At 36.8% G+C, this 20,492-nt stretch overlaps 1 protein-coding gene across 1 annotated transcript in view; it reads left to right on the top strand.

Moving 5' to 3' along the window:
• The window catches only part of DEPDC1B (DEP domain containing 1B), an 80,735-nt gene that overhangs the window by 46,047 nt on the left and 14,196 nt on the right, over positions 1-20,492 (top strand). The window contains exons 8-9 of the mRNA XM_059060972.2: positions 15,541-15,707; positions 18,404-18,580. Coding sequence (XP_058916955.1) covers positions 15,541-15,707; positions 18,404-18,580 — 344 coding nt within the window. The remainder of the gene's footprint in view (positions 1-15,540; positions 15,708-18,403; positions 18,581-20,492) is intronic.

Below are 20,492 nucleotides of genomic sequence, written 5' to 3'. Positions count from 1 at the left end.
CTACTGTTTTCTAAAACTTGTTGCTACTTCTTACATAGATTTATATTTCAGAATTTACACTGTCAAAGAAACATGGTAAAAAGGAAAAAGAAATCAATATTATTGGTATAGGTTTTTCTGATATTGTTCCTTTCTTCTTGGAAATCAGAGTTTTCTGTTGATGTTGTGATTGTTCAATAAGTATTATTGTTTTCTGGTCCAGAAGTTTGCTTTAGTGACCAAATCACTGTGTGGGTATCATACTCTGTTATGTAAATTTGTAGGAATTAGCATCCTCTTGGTTTTGAGTGTTGTGGGCTTAGCAGTCTTCGCCTTCCCATTCCTCCTTCCCAGTCTCTTCCCTTTCTACTATCTTATTTTCTTGTTGGAAAGTAGGGATGCAGCCATAGTATCCTAACAAGATAAAGTATCAGCAATATGTGAATAATGTACCTGATCTCTTAGCACAATACTTCAATTTTAAGATTTCATAGCATTTCTCATAATAAGAAGCAAAATGGAACAATTATAAATCATGTACATAAGAGTGAGTTTGTTCTCAGAGAGACCAATATTGAGAACAGATGAAGGGATTAGACCTAGTACTATGTTTTGAGACCACTGGGTCTTCTTGGTATTTTGTTTTCCACCAAGGAGAATTGGGGGCATATGTGCTTGTGAATATCATGCCTAATGATGACTACTTGCTGTTATTCAAGATGCATGAAGACTAATTGAGTAGATTCTCATTATAGCCACTTAATGCCATTATGTGACTGGTAAAAGACAAATTCTCAAGACAGGATTAAAAACCACTTCTTAGATTTTCTTCTCATTTTCCATTTTCATAATGTTTTATGGTAGAATTTAGAAACAAAAGAACTTGGAACTTAAAAAAATGAATTCCAATTTTTAAAAAATTTTAATTTTTTATTGGAGTATAGTTGATTAACAATGTTGTGTTAGTTTCCGGTGAACAGCAAAGTGATTTAGTTATACATGTATCTATTCTTTTTCCCATTTAGGTTATTACAGAGAACTGAGCAGAGTTCCCTGTGCTGTACAGTAGATCCTTGTTGGTTATCTATTTTAAATATAGCAGTGTGTACATGTCAATCCCCAACTCCCTATCTGTCCCTCCCTCCCAACCTTCCCCTCTGGTAACCATAAGTTCATTCTCTAAGTCTGTGAGTCTGTTTCTGTTTTGTAATAAGTTCATTTGTATCAATTTTTTTTAGATTCCACATATAAGCGATATCATATGTTATTATGTCTTTCTCTGACTTACTTCACTTAGTCTGATAATCTCCAGGTCCATCCATGTTGCTGCAAATGACATTATTTCATTTATTTTGATGGCTGAGTAATATTCTTTTGTACATATGTACCAGTTCTTTATCCATTCATCTGTTGGTGGACATGTATGTTGCTTCCATGTTTTGGCTATTGTAAACAGCGCTGCAGTGAACATTGGGGTGCATGTATCCTTTTGATCTATGTTTTGTTCTGGATATATGCCCAGGAGTGGAATTGTTGAATCGTGAGGTAGGTCTATTTTTACTTTCTTAAGGAACCTCCATACTGTTCTCCACAGTGGCTGTATCAATTTACATTCCCACCACCAGTGTAGGAGGGTTCCCTTTTCTCCACACCCTCTCCAGCATTTATTGTTTGTAGAGTTTTTGATGATGACCATTCTGACTGGTGTGAGGTGATACCTCATTGTAGTTTTGATTTGCATTTCTCTAATGATTAATGATGTTGAGCATTCTTTCATGTGTTTGTTGGCAATCTGTATATCTTCTTTGGAGAAATGTCTGTTTAGGTCTTCTGTCCATTTTTGTATTGGGTTCTTTGTTTTTTTGTTATTGAGCTGCATGAGCTGCTTGTAAATTTTGGAGATTAACCCTTTGTCAGTTGCTTCATTTGCAAATATTTTCTCCCATTCCGAGGGATGTCTTTTGGTCTTGTTTATGGTATCCTTTTATGTGCAAAAGCTTTTAAGTTTCATTAGGTCCCATTTGTTTATTTTTGTTTTTATTTCCATTTCTCTAGGAGGTGGGTCAAAAAGGATCTTGCTGTGAATTATGTCATAGAGTGTTCTGCCTATGTTTTCCTCTAAGAGTTTGATAGTGTCTGGCATTACATGTAGGTCTTTAACCCATTTTGAGTTTATTTTTGTGTATGGTGTTAGGGAGTGTTCTAATTTCATACTTTTACATGTACCTGTACAGTTTTCCCAGCACGACTTATTGAAGAGGCTTTCTTTTCTCCACTGTATATTGTTGCCTCCTTTATCAAAAATAAGGTGACCATATGTTCATGGGTTTATCTCTGGGCTTTCTATCCTGTTCCATTGATCTATATTTCTGTTTTTGTGCCAGTACCATCCTGTCTTGATTACTGTAGCTTTGTATTATAGTCTGAAGTCAGGGAGCCTGTTTCCTCCAGCTCCATTTTTCGTTCTCAAGATTGCTTTGGCTATTCGAGGTCTATTGTGTTTCCATACAAATTGTGAAATTTTTTGTTCTAGTTCTGTAAAAAATGCCAGTGGTAGTTTGATAGGGATTACATTGACTCTGTAGATTGCTTTAGGCAGTAGAGTCATTTTCACAATGTTAATTCTTCCATCCAAGAACATGGTATATCTCTCCATCTATTTGTATCATCTTTAATTTCTTTCATTAGTGTCTTATAATTTTCTGCATACAGGTCTTTTGTCTCCCTAGGTAGGTTTATTCCTAGATATTTAATTCTTTTTGTTGCAGTGGTAAATGGGGGTGTTTTCTTAATTTCACTCTCAGATTTTTCATCATTAGCGTATAAGAATGCCAGAGATTTCTGTGCATTAATTTTGTATCCTGCTACTTTACCAAATTCATTGATTAGCTCTAGTAGTTTTCTGGTAACATCTTTAGGATTCTCTATGTGTAGTATCATGTCATCTGCAAACAGTGACAGCTTTACTTCTTCTTTTCTGATTTGGATTCCTTTTATTTCTTTTTCTTCTCTGATTGCTGTGGCTAGAACTTCCAAAACTATGTTGAATAAGAGTGGTGAGAGTGGGCAACCTTGTCTTGTTCCTGATCTTAGTGGAAATGGTTTCAGTTTTTCATCACTGAGGACGATGTTGGCTGTGGGTTTGTCATATATGTCCTTTATTATGTTGAGGAAAGTTCCCTCTGTGCCTACTTTCTGCAGGGTTTTTATCATAAAGGGGTGTTGCATTTTGTCAAAAGCTTTCTCTGCATCTATTGAGATAAGCATATGGTTTTTCTCCTTCGGTTTGTTGATATGGTGTATCAAATTGATTGATTTGCGTATATTGAAGAATCCTTGCATTCCTGGAATAAACTCCACTTGATCATGGTGTTTGATCCTTTTAATGTGCTGTTGGATTCTGTTTGCTAGTATTTTGTTGAGGATTTTTGCATCTATGTTCATCAGTGATATTGGCCTGTAGTTTTCTTTCTTTGTGACGTCTTTGTCTGGTTTTGGTATCAAGGTGATGGTGGCCTTACAGAATGAGTTTGGGAGGGTTCCTCCCTCTGCTGTCTTTTGGAAGAGTTTGAGAAGAATATGTGTTAGCTCTTCTCTAAATGTTAGAATTCACCTGTGAAGCCATCTGGTCCTGGACTTTTGTTTTTTGGAAGATTCTTAATCATGTTTCAATTTCAGTGCTTGTGATTGGTCTGTTCATATTTTCTATTTCTTCCTGGTTCAGTCTTGGCAGGTTGTGCATTTCTAAGAATTTGTCCATTTCTTCCAGGTTGTCCATTTTATTGGCATATAGTTGCTTGTAGTAATCACTCATAATCTTTTGTATTTCTGCAGTGTCAGTTGTTACTTCTCCGTTTTCATTTATAATTCTATTGATTTGAGTCTTCTCTCTTTTTTCTTGATGAGTCTGGCTAATGGTTTATCAATTTTGTTTATCTTCTCAAAGAACCAGCTTTTAGTTTTATTGATCTTTGCTATCATTGCCTTCATTTCTTTTTCATTTATTTCTGCTCTGATGTTTATGATTTCTATCCTTCTGCTAAATTTGGGGTGTTTTTGTTTTTCTTTCTGTAATTGCTTTAGGTGCAAGGTTAGGTTGTTTATTTGAAATGTTTCCTGTTTCTTAAGGTAGGATTGTATTCCTATAAACTTCCCTCTTAGAATTGCTTTTGCTTCATCCCATAGGTTTTGGGTCATCGTGTCTCCATTGTCATTTGTTTCTAGGTATTTTTTGATTTCCTCTTTGATTTCTTCAGTGATCACTTCGTTTTTAAGTCATGTATTGTTTAGCCTCCATGTGTTTGTATTTTTTACAGATCTTCCTGTAATTGATATCTAGTCTCATAGCATTGTGGTCGGAAAAGATACTTGATATGATTTCAATTTTCTTAAATTTACCAAGTCTAGATTTGTGACCCAAGATATGATCTATCCTGGAGATGTTCCATGAGCACTTGAGAAAAATGTGTATTCTTTCGTTTTTGGATGGAAAGTCCTATAAATATCAACTAAGTCCACCTTGTTTAATGTATCATTTAAAGCTTCTGTTTCCTTATTTATTTTCATTTTGGATGATCTGTCCATTGGTGAAAATGGGTTGTTACCAAAGTCCCGTACTATGATTGTATTACTGTAGATTTCCCCTTTTATGGCTGTTAGTATTTGCCTTAATGTATCGAGGTACTCCTATGTTGGGTGCGTAAATATTTACAATTGTTATATTTTCTTGATGGATCTGTCCCTTGATCATTATGTAGTGTCCTTCTTTGTCTTTTGTAATAGTCTTTATTTTAAAGTCTATTTTGTCTGATAGGAGAATTGCTACTCCAGCTTTCTTCTGATTTCCATTTGCATCGAATATCTTTTTCCATCCCCTCACTTTCAGTCTGTGTGTGTCCCTAGGTCTGAAGTGGGTCTCTTGTAGACAGCATATATACGGGTCTTGTTTTTGTATCCATTCAGCCAGTCTGTGTCTTTTGGTGGTAGCATTTAATCCATTTACGTTTAAGGTAATTATCAATATGTATGTTCCTATTACCATTTACTTAATTGTTTTGGGTTTGTTCTTGTAGGTCTTTTCCTTCTCTTGTGTTTCTTGCCTAGAGAAGTTCCTTTAACATTTGTTGTAAAGCTGGTTTGATGGTGCTGAACTCTCTCAGGTTTTGCTTGTCTGTAAAGGTTTTAATTTCTCCATCGAATCTGAATGAGATCCTTGCTGGATAGGTTTTCTTTATAAGAGTTTCTTACAAGTGGAATACATACAGTGTTTACTTATCTGGCTTCTTTTGCTCTGTAATGTTTTTGAGATTTTTATTCATGCTTTCGCAGGTACCAGTAGTTTGTTACATTTTATTGCTGAATATTCTTTTATATCGATATGCCACAGTTTATTTATCCATTCATCTGTTGGGATGCGAAGCTTTTTCATCTTGAGCTATTATGAATATACCTGTTTTGAATATTCGTGTACAAGACTTTGTGTGAATATATGTCTTTCTTCTTTTGGGTAAGTATCTAGAAATGGAATTGCTGGATCATGTGGTAAATGTATGTTCACTTTTATATGAAAGTGACCATCTATTTTCCAAAACAATTTTATTTTTACATTCCCATCAGTGATGCATGAGAATTCCAGTAGCTTTTCTTTCTTGTCAACACATCACATTGTTAGTCTTCTAAATTTTAGCCAGTCTAGTGGGTGCAAATTGGTATATATTTTTGGTTTTAATTTGCATTTTTCTCATGACTACTAACATTGGGCATCTATTTATTTGCTCAGTGGCCATTCATATATATTCTTTTGTAAGGTGTCTATTGAAATCTTCATTTCTGTCATTATTTTAACTGGCTTGTTTGTTCTCTTATTACTGAGTTATTGGTATGTTTGAAAACAGAAATAGACTTACAGATATGGAAAACAAACTTATGGTTTCCAAAGGGAATGGGGGGGAGATAAATTAGGAGTTTGGGATTAACATATACACAGTACTATATATAAAATAGATAAGCAACAAAAACCTTCTGTATAGCACAGGGAACTATATTCAATATCTTATAATAACCTATAATGGAAAAGAATCTGAAAAAGAATTATATAAATAAATAAATAAATAAATCTATATGATATAGTAAATATATATATAACTGAATCACTTTGCTGTACACCTGAAACTAACACAACATTGTAAATTAATTCTTCAATAAAAATGATTATTAAAAAAGAGTTATTGGTATGTTCTTCATGTAAATCATTTGTTAGATATACTTATTGCAAATATTTTCTCCTGGAGTGTGGTTCATTCCCCCCCTTTCCTTAACAATGTCTTTCAAAAAGCAGAAGTTTTCAGTTTTGAAGTCTATTTTATTTTCTTTTATGGTTCATGCTTTTTGTATCTCAAGAAAATTTTGCCTACCTTTAAATATTGTACTATTTCATTTATATTGTTACTACCGTACAACAACATTCTTTCATTTTTTTCCACTGCCCTTTGTGTTATTGTTATCATACATTTTAGTGCTACATATATATATATATATATATATATATATTTTTTTTTTTTTTTTTTTTTTTCTTTGTGGTATGCGGGCCTCTCACTGTTGTGGCCCCTCCCGTTGCGGAGCACAGGCTCCGGTTGCGCAGGCTCAGCGGCCATGGCTCATGGGCCCAGCCACTCCGCGGCATGTGGGATCCTCTCAGACTGGGGCACGAACCTGTGTCCCCTGCATCGGCGGGCAGACTCCCAACCACTGAGCCACCAGAGAAGCTCCAGTGCTACATATAGTTTTAATAACGTGTTATAACCCTACTATATATTGTTGTTATTTTTTCTTTAAACAGATGATTTTCTTTCTTTTGTTTGTTTTCTTTCTTTTTAAATATTTTTTCTTCCAGTTTTATTGAGATATTATTGACATACAACACCTTATAAGTTTAACATAAACAGCATAATGTTTTGACTTGCATACATCCTGAAATTATTACCAGAATAAGTTTAGTGAACATCCATCATGTCATTATAGATGCAGAATTAAAGAAATAGAAAAAAAATTTTTTTTCCTTGTGATGAGAACTCTTAGTGTATACTCTGTTAACAATTTTCATATATAACATACAGCAGTGTTGATTATATTTATTTTGTTGTACATCACATTCCTAGTACTTATTTACCTTATAGCTGGACATTTGTACCTTTGATTGCCTTCATCCAATCCCCCACCCCTGCCTCTGGCAACCAGAAATCTGGTCTCTTTTTCTATGAGTTTGTCTATTTGTTTGTTTTTGATGTATAATTGACCTGCAATGTTATGTTAATTCCTGTTATACAACATAGTGATTTGATATTTCTGTACATTTTAAACTGATCACCAAGATGAGTCTTTTTACAGTATATCACCATATAAGATATTACACAGTTATTCACTATATTCCCCTAATGTACTAAATGTATATATATGTAATTTCATACCTGTGATGCATTTATTTTGCAACTGGAAGTTTGTACCTCTTAGTCTCCCTCACTTTTTCTTTCCTCTCCCCACACATCTCCCCTCTGGCAACCACCTGTTCATTCTACGTATCTATAGCTCTGTTTTTTGTTTTGTTATGTTTGTTCATTTCTTTGGTTTTTTAGATTGCACATGTAAGTGAAATCATACAGTATTTGTCTTTCTTTGACTTATTTTAGTTAGAATAATACCCTCTAGTTCCATCCATGTTGTTGCAGTGGCAAGATTTCATTCTTTTTAATGGCTGAGTAATATTCCATTGTGTGTGTGTGATATATACATACATACACAGACACCCCCCCCACACACACAAACACACACACCTTCTTTATCCATTTATCTATTGATGGTCACTTTGGTTGCTTCCATATCTTGGCTATTGTAAATAATGTTGGAATGAAATAGGGGTGCATGTATCTTTTATAATTAGTGTTTTTGTTTTCTTCAGATATATACCTAAGAGTGGAATTGCTAGATCATATGGTAGTTTTTTTTTTTTCATTTAGTGCAAGTAACAAGTTTATTTTCTTTGATATAGAATTAACAGAGTTAATTTCATACCCCCAATGAGGTAAAATTATAACATTTGCATAGGAAAGCTTTCCTTGAAACACTTCAGAACTTTGTTAAAGTTATTGATTGTCAGATCAGAGAATCTGCGATTTCATGTTTGTTCACAGAAATTAAAAAATTCCTTAATTGGGAAGTTTCAAAATGGCAATTCGATCCTAGAGTCATAATTACCAGGCGGGGGCGGGGTGGCGCAGGGGGGAGGGAATGTTCTCCCACCTAAGAGTTTCCGCAGCACTGTAATACATGTACATCCACTTTATACAAAGACATGTACATTTTGCAAAGAGAGAACTTATATTCCTATTTATCATTTTTGGAAATGTGTTCAATTGCTGTATAGTCTCCTACAGGGTCTAATTAACATGAATTCAAAAGTAAAAATTACAGTGACTTGGGAAGATGGTATTTTCTTAAGGACACACTGCTGAACACATGGCCACCTACCTGCTCTCTAAAGCATTATATAAAAATTCAACCACCAAATACAGAACACATGAACACCAGGAGACAAAAAAAGCATTAAAGCCCATTACAATCTTGAATAAGCCATGACCTCAAGTACATAGGAAAAGTACTGCAATCATGTATTGAGTTTTATTTTTCTAATATATACCATAATTTAAAACCATATAAAGTTACTTATATAAGAAACAATTTTTTCAAAGTGGTATAGCTTAAAGCATGGCTTTATATTTGGCTTAATCATTTTTACCACTTTAATTTATAAAGCTCGTAATCTTGCCAGCAGGGCTCCAACTTCAGGAATGGATTCGTTTTTAGAAACAGAGCCAAGAAGTTCCATTTCCTTTTTTCTGTTGCTTTCTACATTACAGGCTTCCTTCTTCTCAGCTGCCTTGATTCTCTTCCTAGACATGTGAGTGTCTAGATTATAATTAAGCTCCTTGGTGACTGCAGTCCTTGTTGAGCTGCAATTGATATTGTAGTGTGAATGTAACCCTTCTGTCAACTGCAACTTTTGATTTTCTGCTAGTGTTGGAGGGTCTCCTGCAGAGACAGAGGTTGACTGTGGCTCACTGTGGAGACAAGGTCACTGGCAGCAGAAGTTCTCAGTTATGTTTTTTAATTTTTGAAGAATCTCTATAATGTTTTCCATAATGGCTGCACCAATTTGCATTCCCATTAGCAGTGCACAAGAGTTCCCTTTTCTCCACATCTTCGCCAACCCTTACTTGTTGTCTTTTTGGTAACAACCATTTTGACACGTGTGAGGTGGTATCTCACTGTGGTTTTGATTTGCATTTCCCTGATTATGAGTGATGTTGAACATCTTTCCATGTTCCTGTAGGCCACTTGTATGTTTTCTTTGGAAAAATGTCTGTTCAGATCCTCTGTCCCCTTTTTAATCAGGTTGTTTGTTTTTCTGATGTTGAATAGTATGAGTTCTGTTTTTTTGGGGGGGCGTATTAACCCCTTATTGGATACATTGTTTGTAAATATCCTCTCCCGTTCAGTAATTGGCTTTTTCCTTTTGTTCATAGTTTCCTTCACCATTCAAAAAGCTTTTTAGTTTGATGTTGTACCATTTGTTTACTTTTGCTTTTTTGTGTGTGTGTGTGTGTGTGTGTGTGTGTGTGTGTGTGTGTGTGTGTATGTGTGTGGTATGCGGGCCTCTCACTGTTGTGGCCTCTCCCTTTGCGGAGCACAGGCTCCGGACGTGCAGGCTCAGCGGCCATGGCTCATGGGCCCAGCCGCTCCATGGCATGTGAGATCTTCCCAGACCAGGGCATGAACCTGCGTCCCCTGCATCGTCAGGTGGATTCTCAACCACCGTGCCACCAGGGAAGCCTGCTTTTGTTTTTTTGGATACATATCCAAAAAGTATTATAAGACCAGTGTCAGAGCACACTGCCTGTTTTCTTCTAGAAGTTTTATGGTTTCAGGTCTTACATTTAAGTCTTTAATCCATTTTGAATTTATTTTTGTGCATGGTGTGAGAGAGTACTCCAGTTGGATTCTTTTGCATGTAGTTTTCCAGTTTTCCCAGCACCAGTTATTGAAGTGGCTGTCTTATCCTTATTGTATATTCTTGCTTCCTTTATTGGAGATTAATCACTCATATTAGTGTAGTTCACTTCTGAGCTGTCTGTTCTGTTCCATTGATCTGTGTGTCTGTTATTGTACCAGTACCATACTGTTTTGATAACTGAAGCTTTGTAGTATAGTTTTAAATCAGGGAGTATGCTACCTTCAGCATTGTTTTTCCTTCTCAAGATTGTTTTGCCTATTCAGGGTCTTTTGTGTTTCCATAAAAATTATTTAGAATTATTTATTCTTGTTCTGTAGAAAATGCCAGTGGTGTTTTGCTAGGGATTACATTGAATTTATAGATTGCCTTGGGTAGTATGGCCATTTTCACAATGAGCACGAATGCATGAGCACTGCACATCTGTCCAGTTGTTTTTGTCATCTTTGAATTCTTTCATTAATGTCTCATTGTTTTCAGAGTACAAGTTTTTTATATCCTTCATTAGATTTATCCCTAGGTATTTCATTCTTTCTGATGCAATTGTAAATGTGATTTTCTAATTTCTTTTTCTGGTAGTTCATTACTAGTGTATAGTAATGAAACAGATTTTTGTATATTGATTTTGTGTCCTGCAACTTTACTGAATTTTTTTATTAGTTCTAACAGTTTTCTGGTCCTGTTTGTTTGGGGTTTTTTGATACTGGTTCAATTTCATTATTGGTAATTGGTTTGTTCAAGTTTTCTATTTCTTTCAGATTTAGTCTTGGGAGACTGTACATTTCTAGGAAGTTATCCATTTCTTTTGGGTTGTCCAATTTATTGGCTAATATAATTTTTGTTTTGTGGTAATCTCTTATGATCCTTGTATTTTTGTGGTATTTGTTTAACTTCTCTTTCATTTCTGATTTTATTGATTTGGGCCCTCTCTTTTCTTGATGAATCTAACGATTTATCAATTTTATTTATCTTTTCAAAGAACCAGCCTTTAGTGTAATTGGTGTTTTTTATTTTTTGGTTTTTGTTTTTAGTATTTTTTCCATTTGTTTCTTCTCTGATATTTATTTCTTTCCTTCTACTAACTTTGGGTTTTTTTGTTCTTCTTTTTCTAGTTCCTTTAGGTGTAAGTTTAGGTTGTTTGAGATTTTCTTGTTTCCTGAAGTAAGCTTGTGTCACTTCTCTCTCAGAACTACTTTTGCTTCATCCCATCAATTTTGGATCATTGTATTTCCACTCTGATTTGCCTCCAGGTATTTTTTGATTTCTTCATCTTTTTGTTTTGTGTATCCTTTGACTACTTGTTGTGGATATAGGTGAATTTTACTACTTTTGCCTTTTAAACTTCCTGTTAGTTTTATAACTGGTTGATCCACTACCTTTACTGTATGTTTGCCTTTACCAGTGAGATTTTTCCTTTCATAATTTTTACATTTCTAGTTGAGGCCTTTTCTTTTTTGCTTTGAGAAGTCCCTTAACATTTTTTGTAAGGCCAGTTTGGTGGTGCTGAAGTCTTTCTAGCTTTTGCTTATCTGTAAAACTCTTTATCTCTCCTTCAAATCTGAGTAATAACCTTGTTGGGTAGAGTATTCTTGGTTGTAGGTATTTTTCCTTTCATCTCTTTGGGTATATTGATCCACTCCCTTCTGGCCCACAAAGTTTCTGCTGAAAAATCAGCTTGTGGTTTTATGGGATTTCCCTCATACCTAACTAGTTGACTTTCTCTTGCTGCTTTTAGGATTCTCTCTTTACATTTACTTTTTGCCATTTTAATTATAATGTGTTTTGTTGTGGACCTTTTGGGGTTAATCTTGTTTGGGACTCTCTCTACTTCCTGGACCTGGATGTCATTTTCCTTTGCCAGGTTAGGGATATTTTCAGCTGTCATTTCTTCAAATAAGTTCTCTTCCCCCTTCTCTCTATGATCTCCTTCTGGGACCTCTATAGCTCAAATGTTAGTATACTTAATGCTGTTCCAGAGGTCTCTTAAACTATCCTCATTTAAAAAAAATTCTTTTTCTGTTTTTTTTTTGTTGTTGTTCAGCAGGATGAATTTCCACTACTCTGTCTTCCAGATTGCTGATTTGTTCCTCTGGGTTTACTATATCTAGTCTACTATTGATTCCTTCTAGTGTATTTCAATTATTGTATTCTTCTACTTTGTTTGGTTCTTTACGTTTTCTAACTCTTTGTTGAAATTCTCACTGTGTTTGTCCATTCCTCTCCTGAGTTCGGTGAGTATCTTTATTGTCATTACCCAGAACTCTTTATTGGGTAGATTGCTGATCTCCACTTTAAGTTTTTTCCCTGAGGTTTTGTATTGTTCCTTTTTTTTTTTTTTTTTTGGTATGGGGGCCTCTCACTGTTGTGGCCTCTCCCGTTGCGGAGTGCAGGCTCCGGACGCGCAGGCTCAGAGGCCATGGCTCATGGGCCCAGCCGCTCCGCGGTATGTGGGATCTTCCCGGACCGGGGCACGAACCTGCGTCCCCTGCATCGGCAGGCGGACTCTCAACCACTGCGCCACCAGGGAAGCCCTGTTCCTTCTTTTGAAATATATTGCTTCTTATCCTCATTTTGTGTAATTCTCTGTTTTTGTGTCTATGTATTAGTAGGTTGGTTATGTTTCCTGATCTTGGAAAAGTAGCCCTATATAGGAGATGTATTGTGGGACCCAGCATCACATCACCCCCTTCTGGTCACCAGAGCTATATGCCCTGTGAGTGCTCCCTATGTAGGCTGTGTTTGCCCTTTTGTTGTGGTGAGGCCACCTACTGTGGGTGCACTGGGAGGTGGGGCTGCTCCCCTTCACCCAAAGCCCAATTGACTGCAAGGCCTTGAGTTGTGTGGTGGATGTGGGCTTGCTGGAGGGCAGGGTAGGCTTCACACATGGCTGGCTCTGTGATCTGGTGGTCCATGGCTGCTGTGGACCTGCTGGTGGGTGGGGCAGGCCCCCTGGCACTAATAGATTAGAGGGAGGATTCCAAAATGGTGCTTGCCAATACTGGTTCATCACGGTAGAATGAGCTCCCCAAAATGGCTGCTGCCAGTGTCTCCACCCCCAGGGAGAATCCCAGTCTCCTCCTCCCTCTCTAGGAGACTCTCCAAGATGAGCAAGTTGGTTTGACCCAGGCTCCTTTCAAACTACTGCTTCTGTGCTGGGACTCAGAGTACATGAGATTTTTGTTCATGCCCTTTAAGAGTGGAGTCTCTGTTTCTTCCAGCCCTCCAGCCCTCCTGAATGTAAGCCCCACTTGGCTTCAAAGCCAAATGTCCTGGGTGCTTGTCCTTCTGGTGCAGGAACCCCAAGCTGGGGAGCCCCATGTGGGATCTGACCCCTTACTTTCTGGGGAGGACCTCTGCAGTTGTGATATTCCTACCATTTGTGGGTTGCCCATTCATTTATGTGGGTCCTTAAATATTGAATCTCTGCTCCTCCTACCTGTTTCATTGTGACTCTTTCTTTATATCTTTAGTTGTGGAAAATCTTTTCTGCTAGTCTTCAAGTCATTTTCATAGCTCTGTAAGTAGTTGCAACTTTGGAGTGCCCATGGGAGAAGGTGAGTTCAGGGTCTTTCTACTCTACCATTTTGTCCCTCCCCCAACCCTTGAATGTTTACTTTTATGCTTTGTACCATATACTAGGAAATAGGGCTTGCCAAAAGGAATGCATTTTGATTTCAATTATCTTGAAGTCTTATATTCATATATATATATATATATATATATATATATATATATATGAAATATATAAAGTTAAGGTGAAATTTGATTCTCCACAGGTGTTTATAATTTGGCAAAAGAAGGGATTTATGGCCTAATGTGATATAAGTCTTTGTGGCAAAAGTAAAAAACTTCGTGGAGAAATATATCTAGAATTTAATTGGTCTTTACCAGATCCAGCTGCTACCAGTTCCAACCTCATGCAGACTGTAATCATGCTTGAATCTTCCTTCCTCCTGCCCTGTTACCCCTTTACAGTCTATTCTTTATATAGCTGCCAGAGTAAAAATAATTCAAATCAAATGGCTCTCATGCCCAGAATCCTTCAATGGCTTCTTGGGTCATTTACAGTAAAACCCAGAGTCCTTAATGATAGTCTAAAAGGTTCTACATGTTCTGGCTCTTGGGTTCCTCTCTAACCTCATTTCTGACTTGAATATTCCTTGCATACTCCTCTCTCTTCACACTGCCCTCATTGCTGTTCCTCAAACATTCCAGACATACTCCCTTGTCACAATCTTTGTAATCGCTATTTCCTTTACCTTGAAAATTTGTCTCTGTGATACTTGTCAGGCTTACTCTCATTTTCTTCAGATTTCTGCTCAAATGTCCTCCTTAGTGAGTAACTTTCCCCAAAACTCTAGGAGTATTTTCTCATCATTCCCCAGCTCCTTTCCGTTTTTTTCTTCAAACCCAAAGTCCTTAGTCTGGCATTCAAGGCCTTCTAAGATCTCACCTCTGCTAACCTTTTTAGCTTCATTTCTATTGGGCACTCACAGCCTATGCTATAGTCTTGAGTGACTTACAGGTTCCCTAATATGCCTGTGGCACATGTCTCTTGCAGCACCTCTCACATTTTGCTACTTACTTTTGTATGGGCCTCTCCTTCTCACAGTGCATAAGCTCTTTAAAGGAAGGGACCTGGCATATTTTTATATTTCTGAGACCTAGCATTGTTCCTGGCATATTGTACATGGCCAGTAAATATTTACTAAATATAAAAGATGGTTTTGTCTCCAAGCAGAGACTAGTTGGAACTTGAAAAAGTTGGATATGAACCAATAAATCAGTGAAAGCAATTTCATCTCTTCAGAAGGCTTGGAGGTGTGTGTGTCCAGAGACAAATATGGTTGAAGAGAGCACAATATTAGAATACCCTAATTTTTAGCAAAATCATATTGGGTGAGGAGGGATGACATGTAACACGATTGAATCATCACACTTAGCTAGAAAAAATAGCTTAAGTGGGAGGAAGGTGTTATTTAGAAAGAAGCAGAGCCATTAGGCACTGGAATGACTCTAACAGCATTAGTCCTATTATTTAGTCTATGAGAGTCATGCAGGATGGTGACCATGCTCCTCATGAGGAAATAGTGCAAAAGGGAAAACTTCAGGGCAGTGATAGCACATTCATGTTCTTGCTCATGCTGTCTTGGACCTCTTACAGAGTGTTGAGAGTTAAGTTAGGCTTAACCTGACAGCTCTTGGTTCAGAGGGAAAGAATGCTATGAAAATTTAGTTTTATCTGTCAAGGGTGTGGGAGGGGGAAATGGCTGTATTTGTGTTATATATTTGCCAACGCTGATTGGTGGTTCGTGTTTTCTATGCAGATTTGTGACAGTGGATCTCTGCCAGTTAGCCCAGTATAATTGCACGTGCAAACATGCTTTATATAATTTTAGTAATACATGTTTTGTAAAAATGTGAACATAATAGAGTCAGGTAGGCTATAGGTTTTTAAAGGATTAAAACCTTTTTTTTTTTTTTTTTTCCTAAATCAGGTTTGTTACAGAAAGAGAATATGGCCATTGAAGCATTTCAAATTTGCTGCCTCCTCCTGCCTCCTGAAAATAGAAGAATGTTACAGCTGTTGATGAGGATGATGGCAAGGATCTGCTTAAATAAGGAGATGCCACCACTGTGTGATGGCTTTGGTGCCCGAACACTGGTAGGTTGATTTCTAACATCTACGAGGACTGGAGTTTTGGGGTTAAAATTCACTTGAGTAAAGTTTACTAGCTTGGCAACCAGAGGAAGGTACAAGGCAGGCTCATTTAAAGAGCCATGGCTTGGAAACCACCAAGACTGGTATTGTGCTTTTGGTCTTAGTGACTTAAAGAACATAATGAAAAGTAAAGAGTGAGTAGGGGTAGACTCTGAGTGTAGAGATAGCTGCTGCATCCTGCCTGCTGTCAACACAAAGAGAAGCAAGCGTGGACAGGAAGGATTACTGGCCTGTCAAGAAACAGCATTCTCTCCTCTAGGACAAAAAGGGTTGCAAAGCCTTTGTTACTATAACCAGTAGGAGAAGATGCAGCATATATCATGCATTAAAGAGGGCAGAAGTAAAATATAGAGTTAGACCAGACAACTTGGAAGGAAAGAATGTGTATCTTTCAGGGTATGATCTAAGCGTCCACGAGTGAGGATATTTCTTAATATATTCTCAGTTTTGCTTAAAAACATAGGCTAATTTTGAATTCTTCTTTGTCATGTCAGCATGTGTTTTAAAATAGGGTCTAGGTTTAGAATTATTTACTAGCAAAATTTATTAATTTTCCTCAAAAAATATCTTAGAGCAAAATTGATGTTTCATTGGGATGTACATCCTTTCCATATGTTGGTGAACCATTGTGTATGCCCTGAGGGTCCACTGTTCGACTTTTAGAGGTGTGGCATAAGATCAGAGGACAAATCAGCACCCAGTAGAGTGATTCTTGACCTTTTTGGGGGGGTGGGTAGGTAGGCTAATGGACCTTTTTGAAAAGCTGAAGAAAACTTTGCACCTATTCCCCAGAAGAATGCATGTGTAAAATTTTCTATACAATTTCAAGGCACTCACAGATCCCCTGGGGTCCCTAGTCTCCAGATAAAGAGTTTCTGTGTGTGTCTCTCCCTCTGTAAATATATGTGAGTGAAGAAGATAAAGTATCATCTGAAGTATGTTGATGAAATGAAGTCTTATTAAACAGAATTACATGATGTCATGCTTATAGATTTTTTAAAATTGTAGTTGATGTACAATATTATATAAATTGCAGGTATATAATATAGTGATTTACAATTTTTAAATGTTATGTTCCATTTATAGTTGTTATAAAATATTGGCTATATTTCTTGTGCTGTATCATATATCCTTGTAGCTTATTTTATACATAATAATTTGTAATTCTTTTTTTTTTAATTGGAGTATAGTTGATTTACAATGTTGTGTTAGTTTCTGCTGTACAGAAAAGTGAGTCAGTTATGCATGTACATATATCTACTCTTTTTTAGGTTCTATTTCCATATAGGTCATTACAGAGCGTTGACTAGATACAGTAGGTGCTATACAGTAGGTTCTTATTAGTTATCTATTGTATATATAGTAATGTGTGTATGTCAGTCCCAGTCTCCCAGTTTATCCCTCTGCCCTTTTCCCCCTTGGTAGCTATAAGTTTGTTTTCTACATCTGTGACTCTACTTCTGCTTTGTAAATAGGTTCATTTGTACCATTTTTTTAGATTCCACATATTGTGCCTCCCCTCTTCACTCTCCCCACTGGTAACCACTTGTTTGTTCACTATATCTGTGAGTCTGTTTCTTTTTTGTTATATTCACTAGTTTCGTGTATTTTTTAGTTTACATATATAAATGATATAATATAGTATTTGTCTTTCTGTGCCTGACTTGTTTCATTTACATGCTTATAGATTTTGAAATAAGATTGTCAACAATAAAATTAGTAGGAAAAGGAAAAAAAAGTCCATCCAAAGGATTCCATTAAGAATGGATTAGTTAAAATGAATTCTATGGAAACAACTGCTATAATATTTTTTGTATTTCATCACCGAATGCTCTTCTGATGGTTTTGTTCAAAGGTGATTGTCAAACGTACATACAAAATCCTGAAGAAAATAACAATTAACTAGGAAAAACTAATCATTGAGGCACATAGATTGTGCTAGCAAATTTTGTTTTAAAAAAACAACAAAATAAGACAATAATGAAATTAGGATATTATTAGACTAAATGGCTATAAAGTACTTTTTTTTTTTTTTTTTTTTTTTTTGTGGTACGCGGGCCTCTCACTGCTGTGGCCTCTCCCGTTGCGGAGCACAGGCTCCGGACGCGCAGGCCCAGCGGCCATGGCTCACGGGCCCAGCCGCTCCGCGGCACGTGGGATCCTCCTGGACCGGGGCACAAACCCGCGTCCCCTGCATCGGCAGGCGGACTCTCAACCACTGCGCCACCAGGGAAGCCCTATAAAGTACTTTTAACTTAAAAGTGCTACATGATCCAAGTTGTGATGGTGATAATAATTTTCAGAATTTGTTTAAATATATTCATTTAAAGCCATCTATGAAAGGGGATGCCTTTAAAAACTGCTCAGACAAGCATCTCTGCTAAGTCTCTGTGAGAAGTGATGCACATTCTGTTCATGCTGGTTGATGAGAAGATCAGCCCATCTGAGATGACCAGGTGTGGCCAGGTGCCAGGTGAGATGTACACCCTGTGCTGTGGGCCATTTCTCACTGACTAGTCACATTTGCTTTTTGCAAATTAGATGGCACTCAGTTCAGAGTAGGGAAAAAACCTCATCTGTGTTTATTTAAAAATTCACCCTCCCTCCCTACTATGTTGTTGTTGTTATTGTTTTTTTAGATGGTTCAGACGTTTTCCCATTGCATCTTGTGTTCCAAAGATGAGGTGGACTTGGATGACTTACTAGCTGCTAGGTTGGTGACGTTTCTGATGGACAATTACCAAGAGATTCTGAAAGTCCCTTTGGCCTTGCAGACCTCCATAGAGGAGCGTGTGGCCCATCTACGAAGAGTTCAGGTAAAGGAAGGGATATTACCAGTACTATAAAATTGCCAGTAGAAAGTTATGTAAGTTTGCTAGGCTTCTTGGCATTTTTTCTTTTGAAGATTGAGTGAGTTAATTTGTACAAAGTGATTATAACCGGGCGTGGCACACAGTAGGCACTGCACATGTTTGTTATTATCTTTGAAAATTTGTGTAATGCCCACTAGGTTTTGTTGTGTTGATCAGTGCTGCATACTTTTGGTTGCAAATTCCTAAAATGGGTTTGTTCAGAATCTACATATACTTCCTGATGGAAGTGATTTATGTGCAATAAAGTCTTGATTCATAATAGCCCTGCCACCTAGGTACTATTTTTTGAATGAGAAAACTGAGACACAGAGAGCATAAGTAATTTGTCCAAGGTCACAGAGCTAGCATTCAAACTGATAAAATCGTTTTCCAGAATCAGTGCTCTTAACTACTATGCCATACTGCCTCACTGTAAAGCCATGGTATGGTAGAAGAACCCGGCTTCAGAGCCATAAGGACCTGGGCCAAACTCCTGGCTCCCCACTTGCCTGGTTATGTGGCTTTGGGCAAGTCCCTTAAGCCCTCTGGATTTTAGTTTCTGCAAGTGTTAAAATGGTCAATACCTACTCGATGAAGTTGTTGTAAAGAGTAGACACTACATTGTAAAACGCCTGGCACCAATGTCTGTCATATGGCAGATACCTTTTGAAAGGTATTTATTGTTTTTGTCGTTGCAGTCATTATATTAAAATGATGCAAAAGAAATGTAATGTATTACTATCACATGGGCCCCCCAGAGGGGTTTGTATGGCAGCCTGCAGGAGCAGAAACGTTGGGTAAAGGCAGGCAGGTCTGCTTGTCTTCTTCTGAATGACTGGCCCTCTTTTCCCTTAAGCATTTTTTGAGGCTCCACAATTAAGGACCAGTGAGCTGCTACCTCCCAAAGTATCATTAAAGTAAATAACCATCTATTTTCAGTGTGCAGTTTAAAAATTAAAATAAAAAATTTTCCCATTGAAGGAATTTGGAAAATAGAGAAAACACACACTAAAAAATATCAGAGTAACTCTAAATGTTCAGTGTTGAGTCTTTTCTATTTCCCCCTCTCCCTGTCTTCCTTCCTTCTTTCCCTCCCTTTGTTCCTCTTTTATAACTTACTTTCTCTTAACAGTACAACAAGAAGAAGTTTCCACATCATTAAATATTCTTGATTGACCCAGAATGGCCAGGAGCACAGACTAAATGGTGTTTGAATTTCTTATGTGCCCTTTATTAGCCATGTGACCTTGGCATGTTGTATAACAACTCTCTGCTTTAGCATCTGCCCCAACTTCTCTTTTTTTCATCAGTAAAATGGGATAACAATAGTTAATAGCTACCTCCTAAGTCTATCTTGGGGATTGAATGGCTTAAGACATGTAAAGTGCTTAGAATAATGTTTGTCACATACTAAGTACCTCATTTGGTATTGCTGCTGTTATTATCAACATTATTGTTATATATTCCACAATATCATTATGCTTGGTAACATAATATTCCGTAATATGAATATACCATAATTTATTTAAATGATTTTCTTTGGTTGATATTTATGTTGTTTCCATTTTTTTCTGTGTTACAAGCATTATAACAGTAAATATTTATATAGTTAGATTTTTTTTTTGGTCGATCTGTGATTACTTTCTAAGAATAAATTCCTAGGAGTGGCATTTCACGGTCAAAGACCATGAATGTGTGTTAAACATTGATTGCATATTGTCAAATTTCCATTTAGAGTGATTGTTCCAAGTTACATTCCCATTGTTGGTATAAGAAAGTGTTCATTTCTTTACAACCTTGCCTACTTTGGGTATTATTATTAACATACATACCTTTGCCATTTAAATGGGTGAAAAGTGTAATATTACTGTTGTTT

Source organism: Kogia breviceps, chromosome 4 (assembly GCF_026419965.1).
Source record: "Kogia breviceps isolate mKogBre1 chromosome 4, mKogBre1 haplotype 1, whole genome shotgun sequence".
NCBI lineage: Eukaryota > Metazoa > Chordata > Mammalia > Artiodactyla > Physeteridae > Kogia > Kogia breviceps.
The sequence above is the reverse complement of the archived record's forward strand: the minus strand, read 5'-3'. Positions and strand labels throughout refer to the sequence as shown.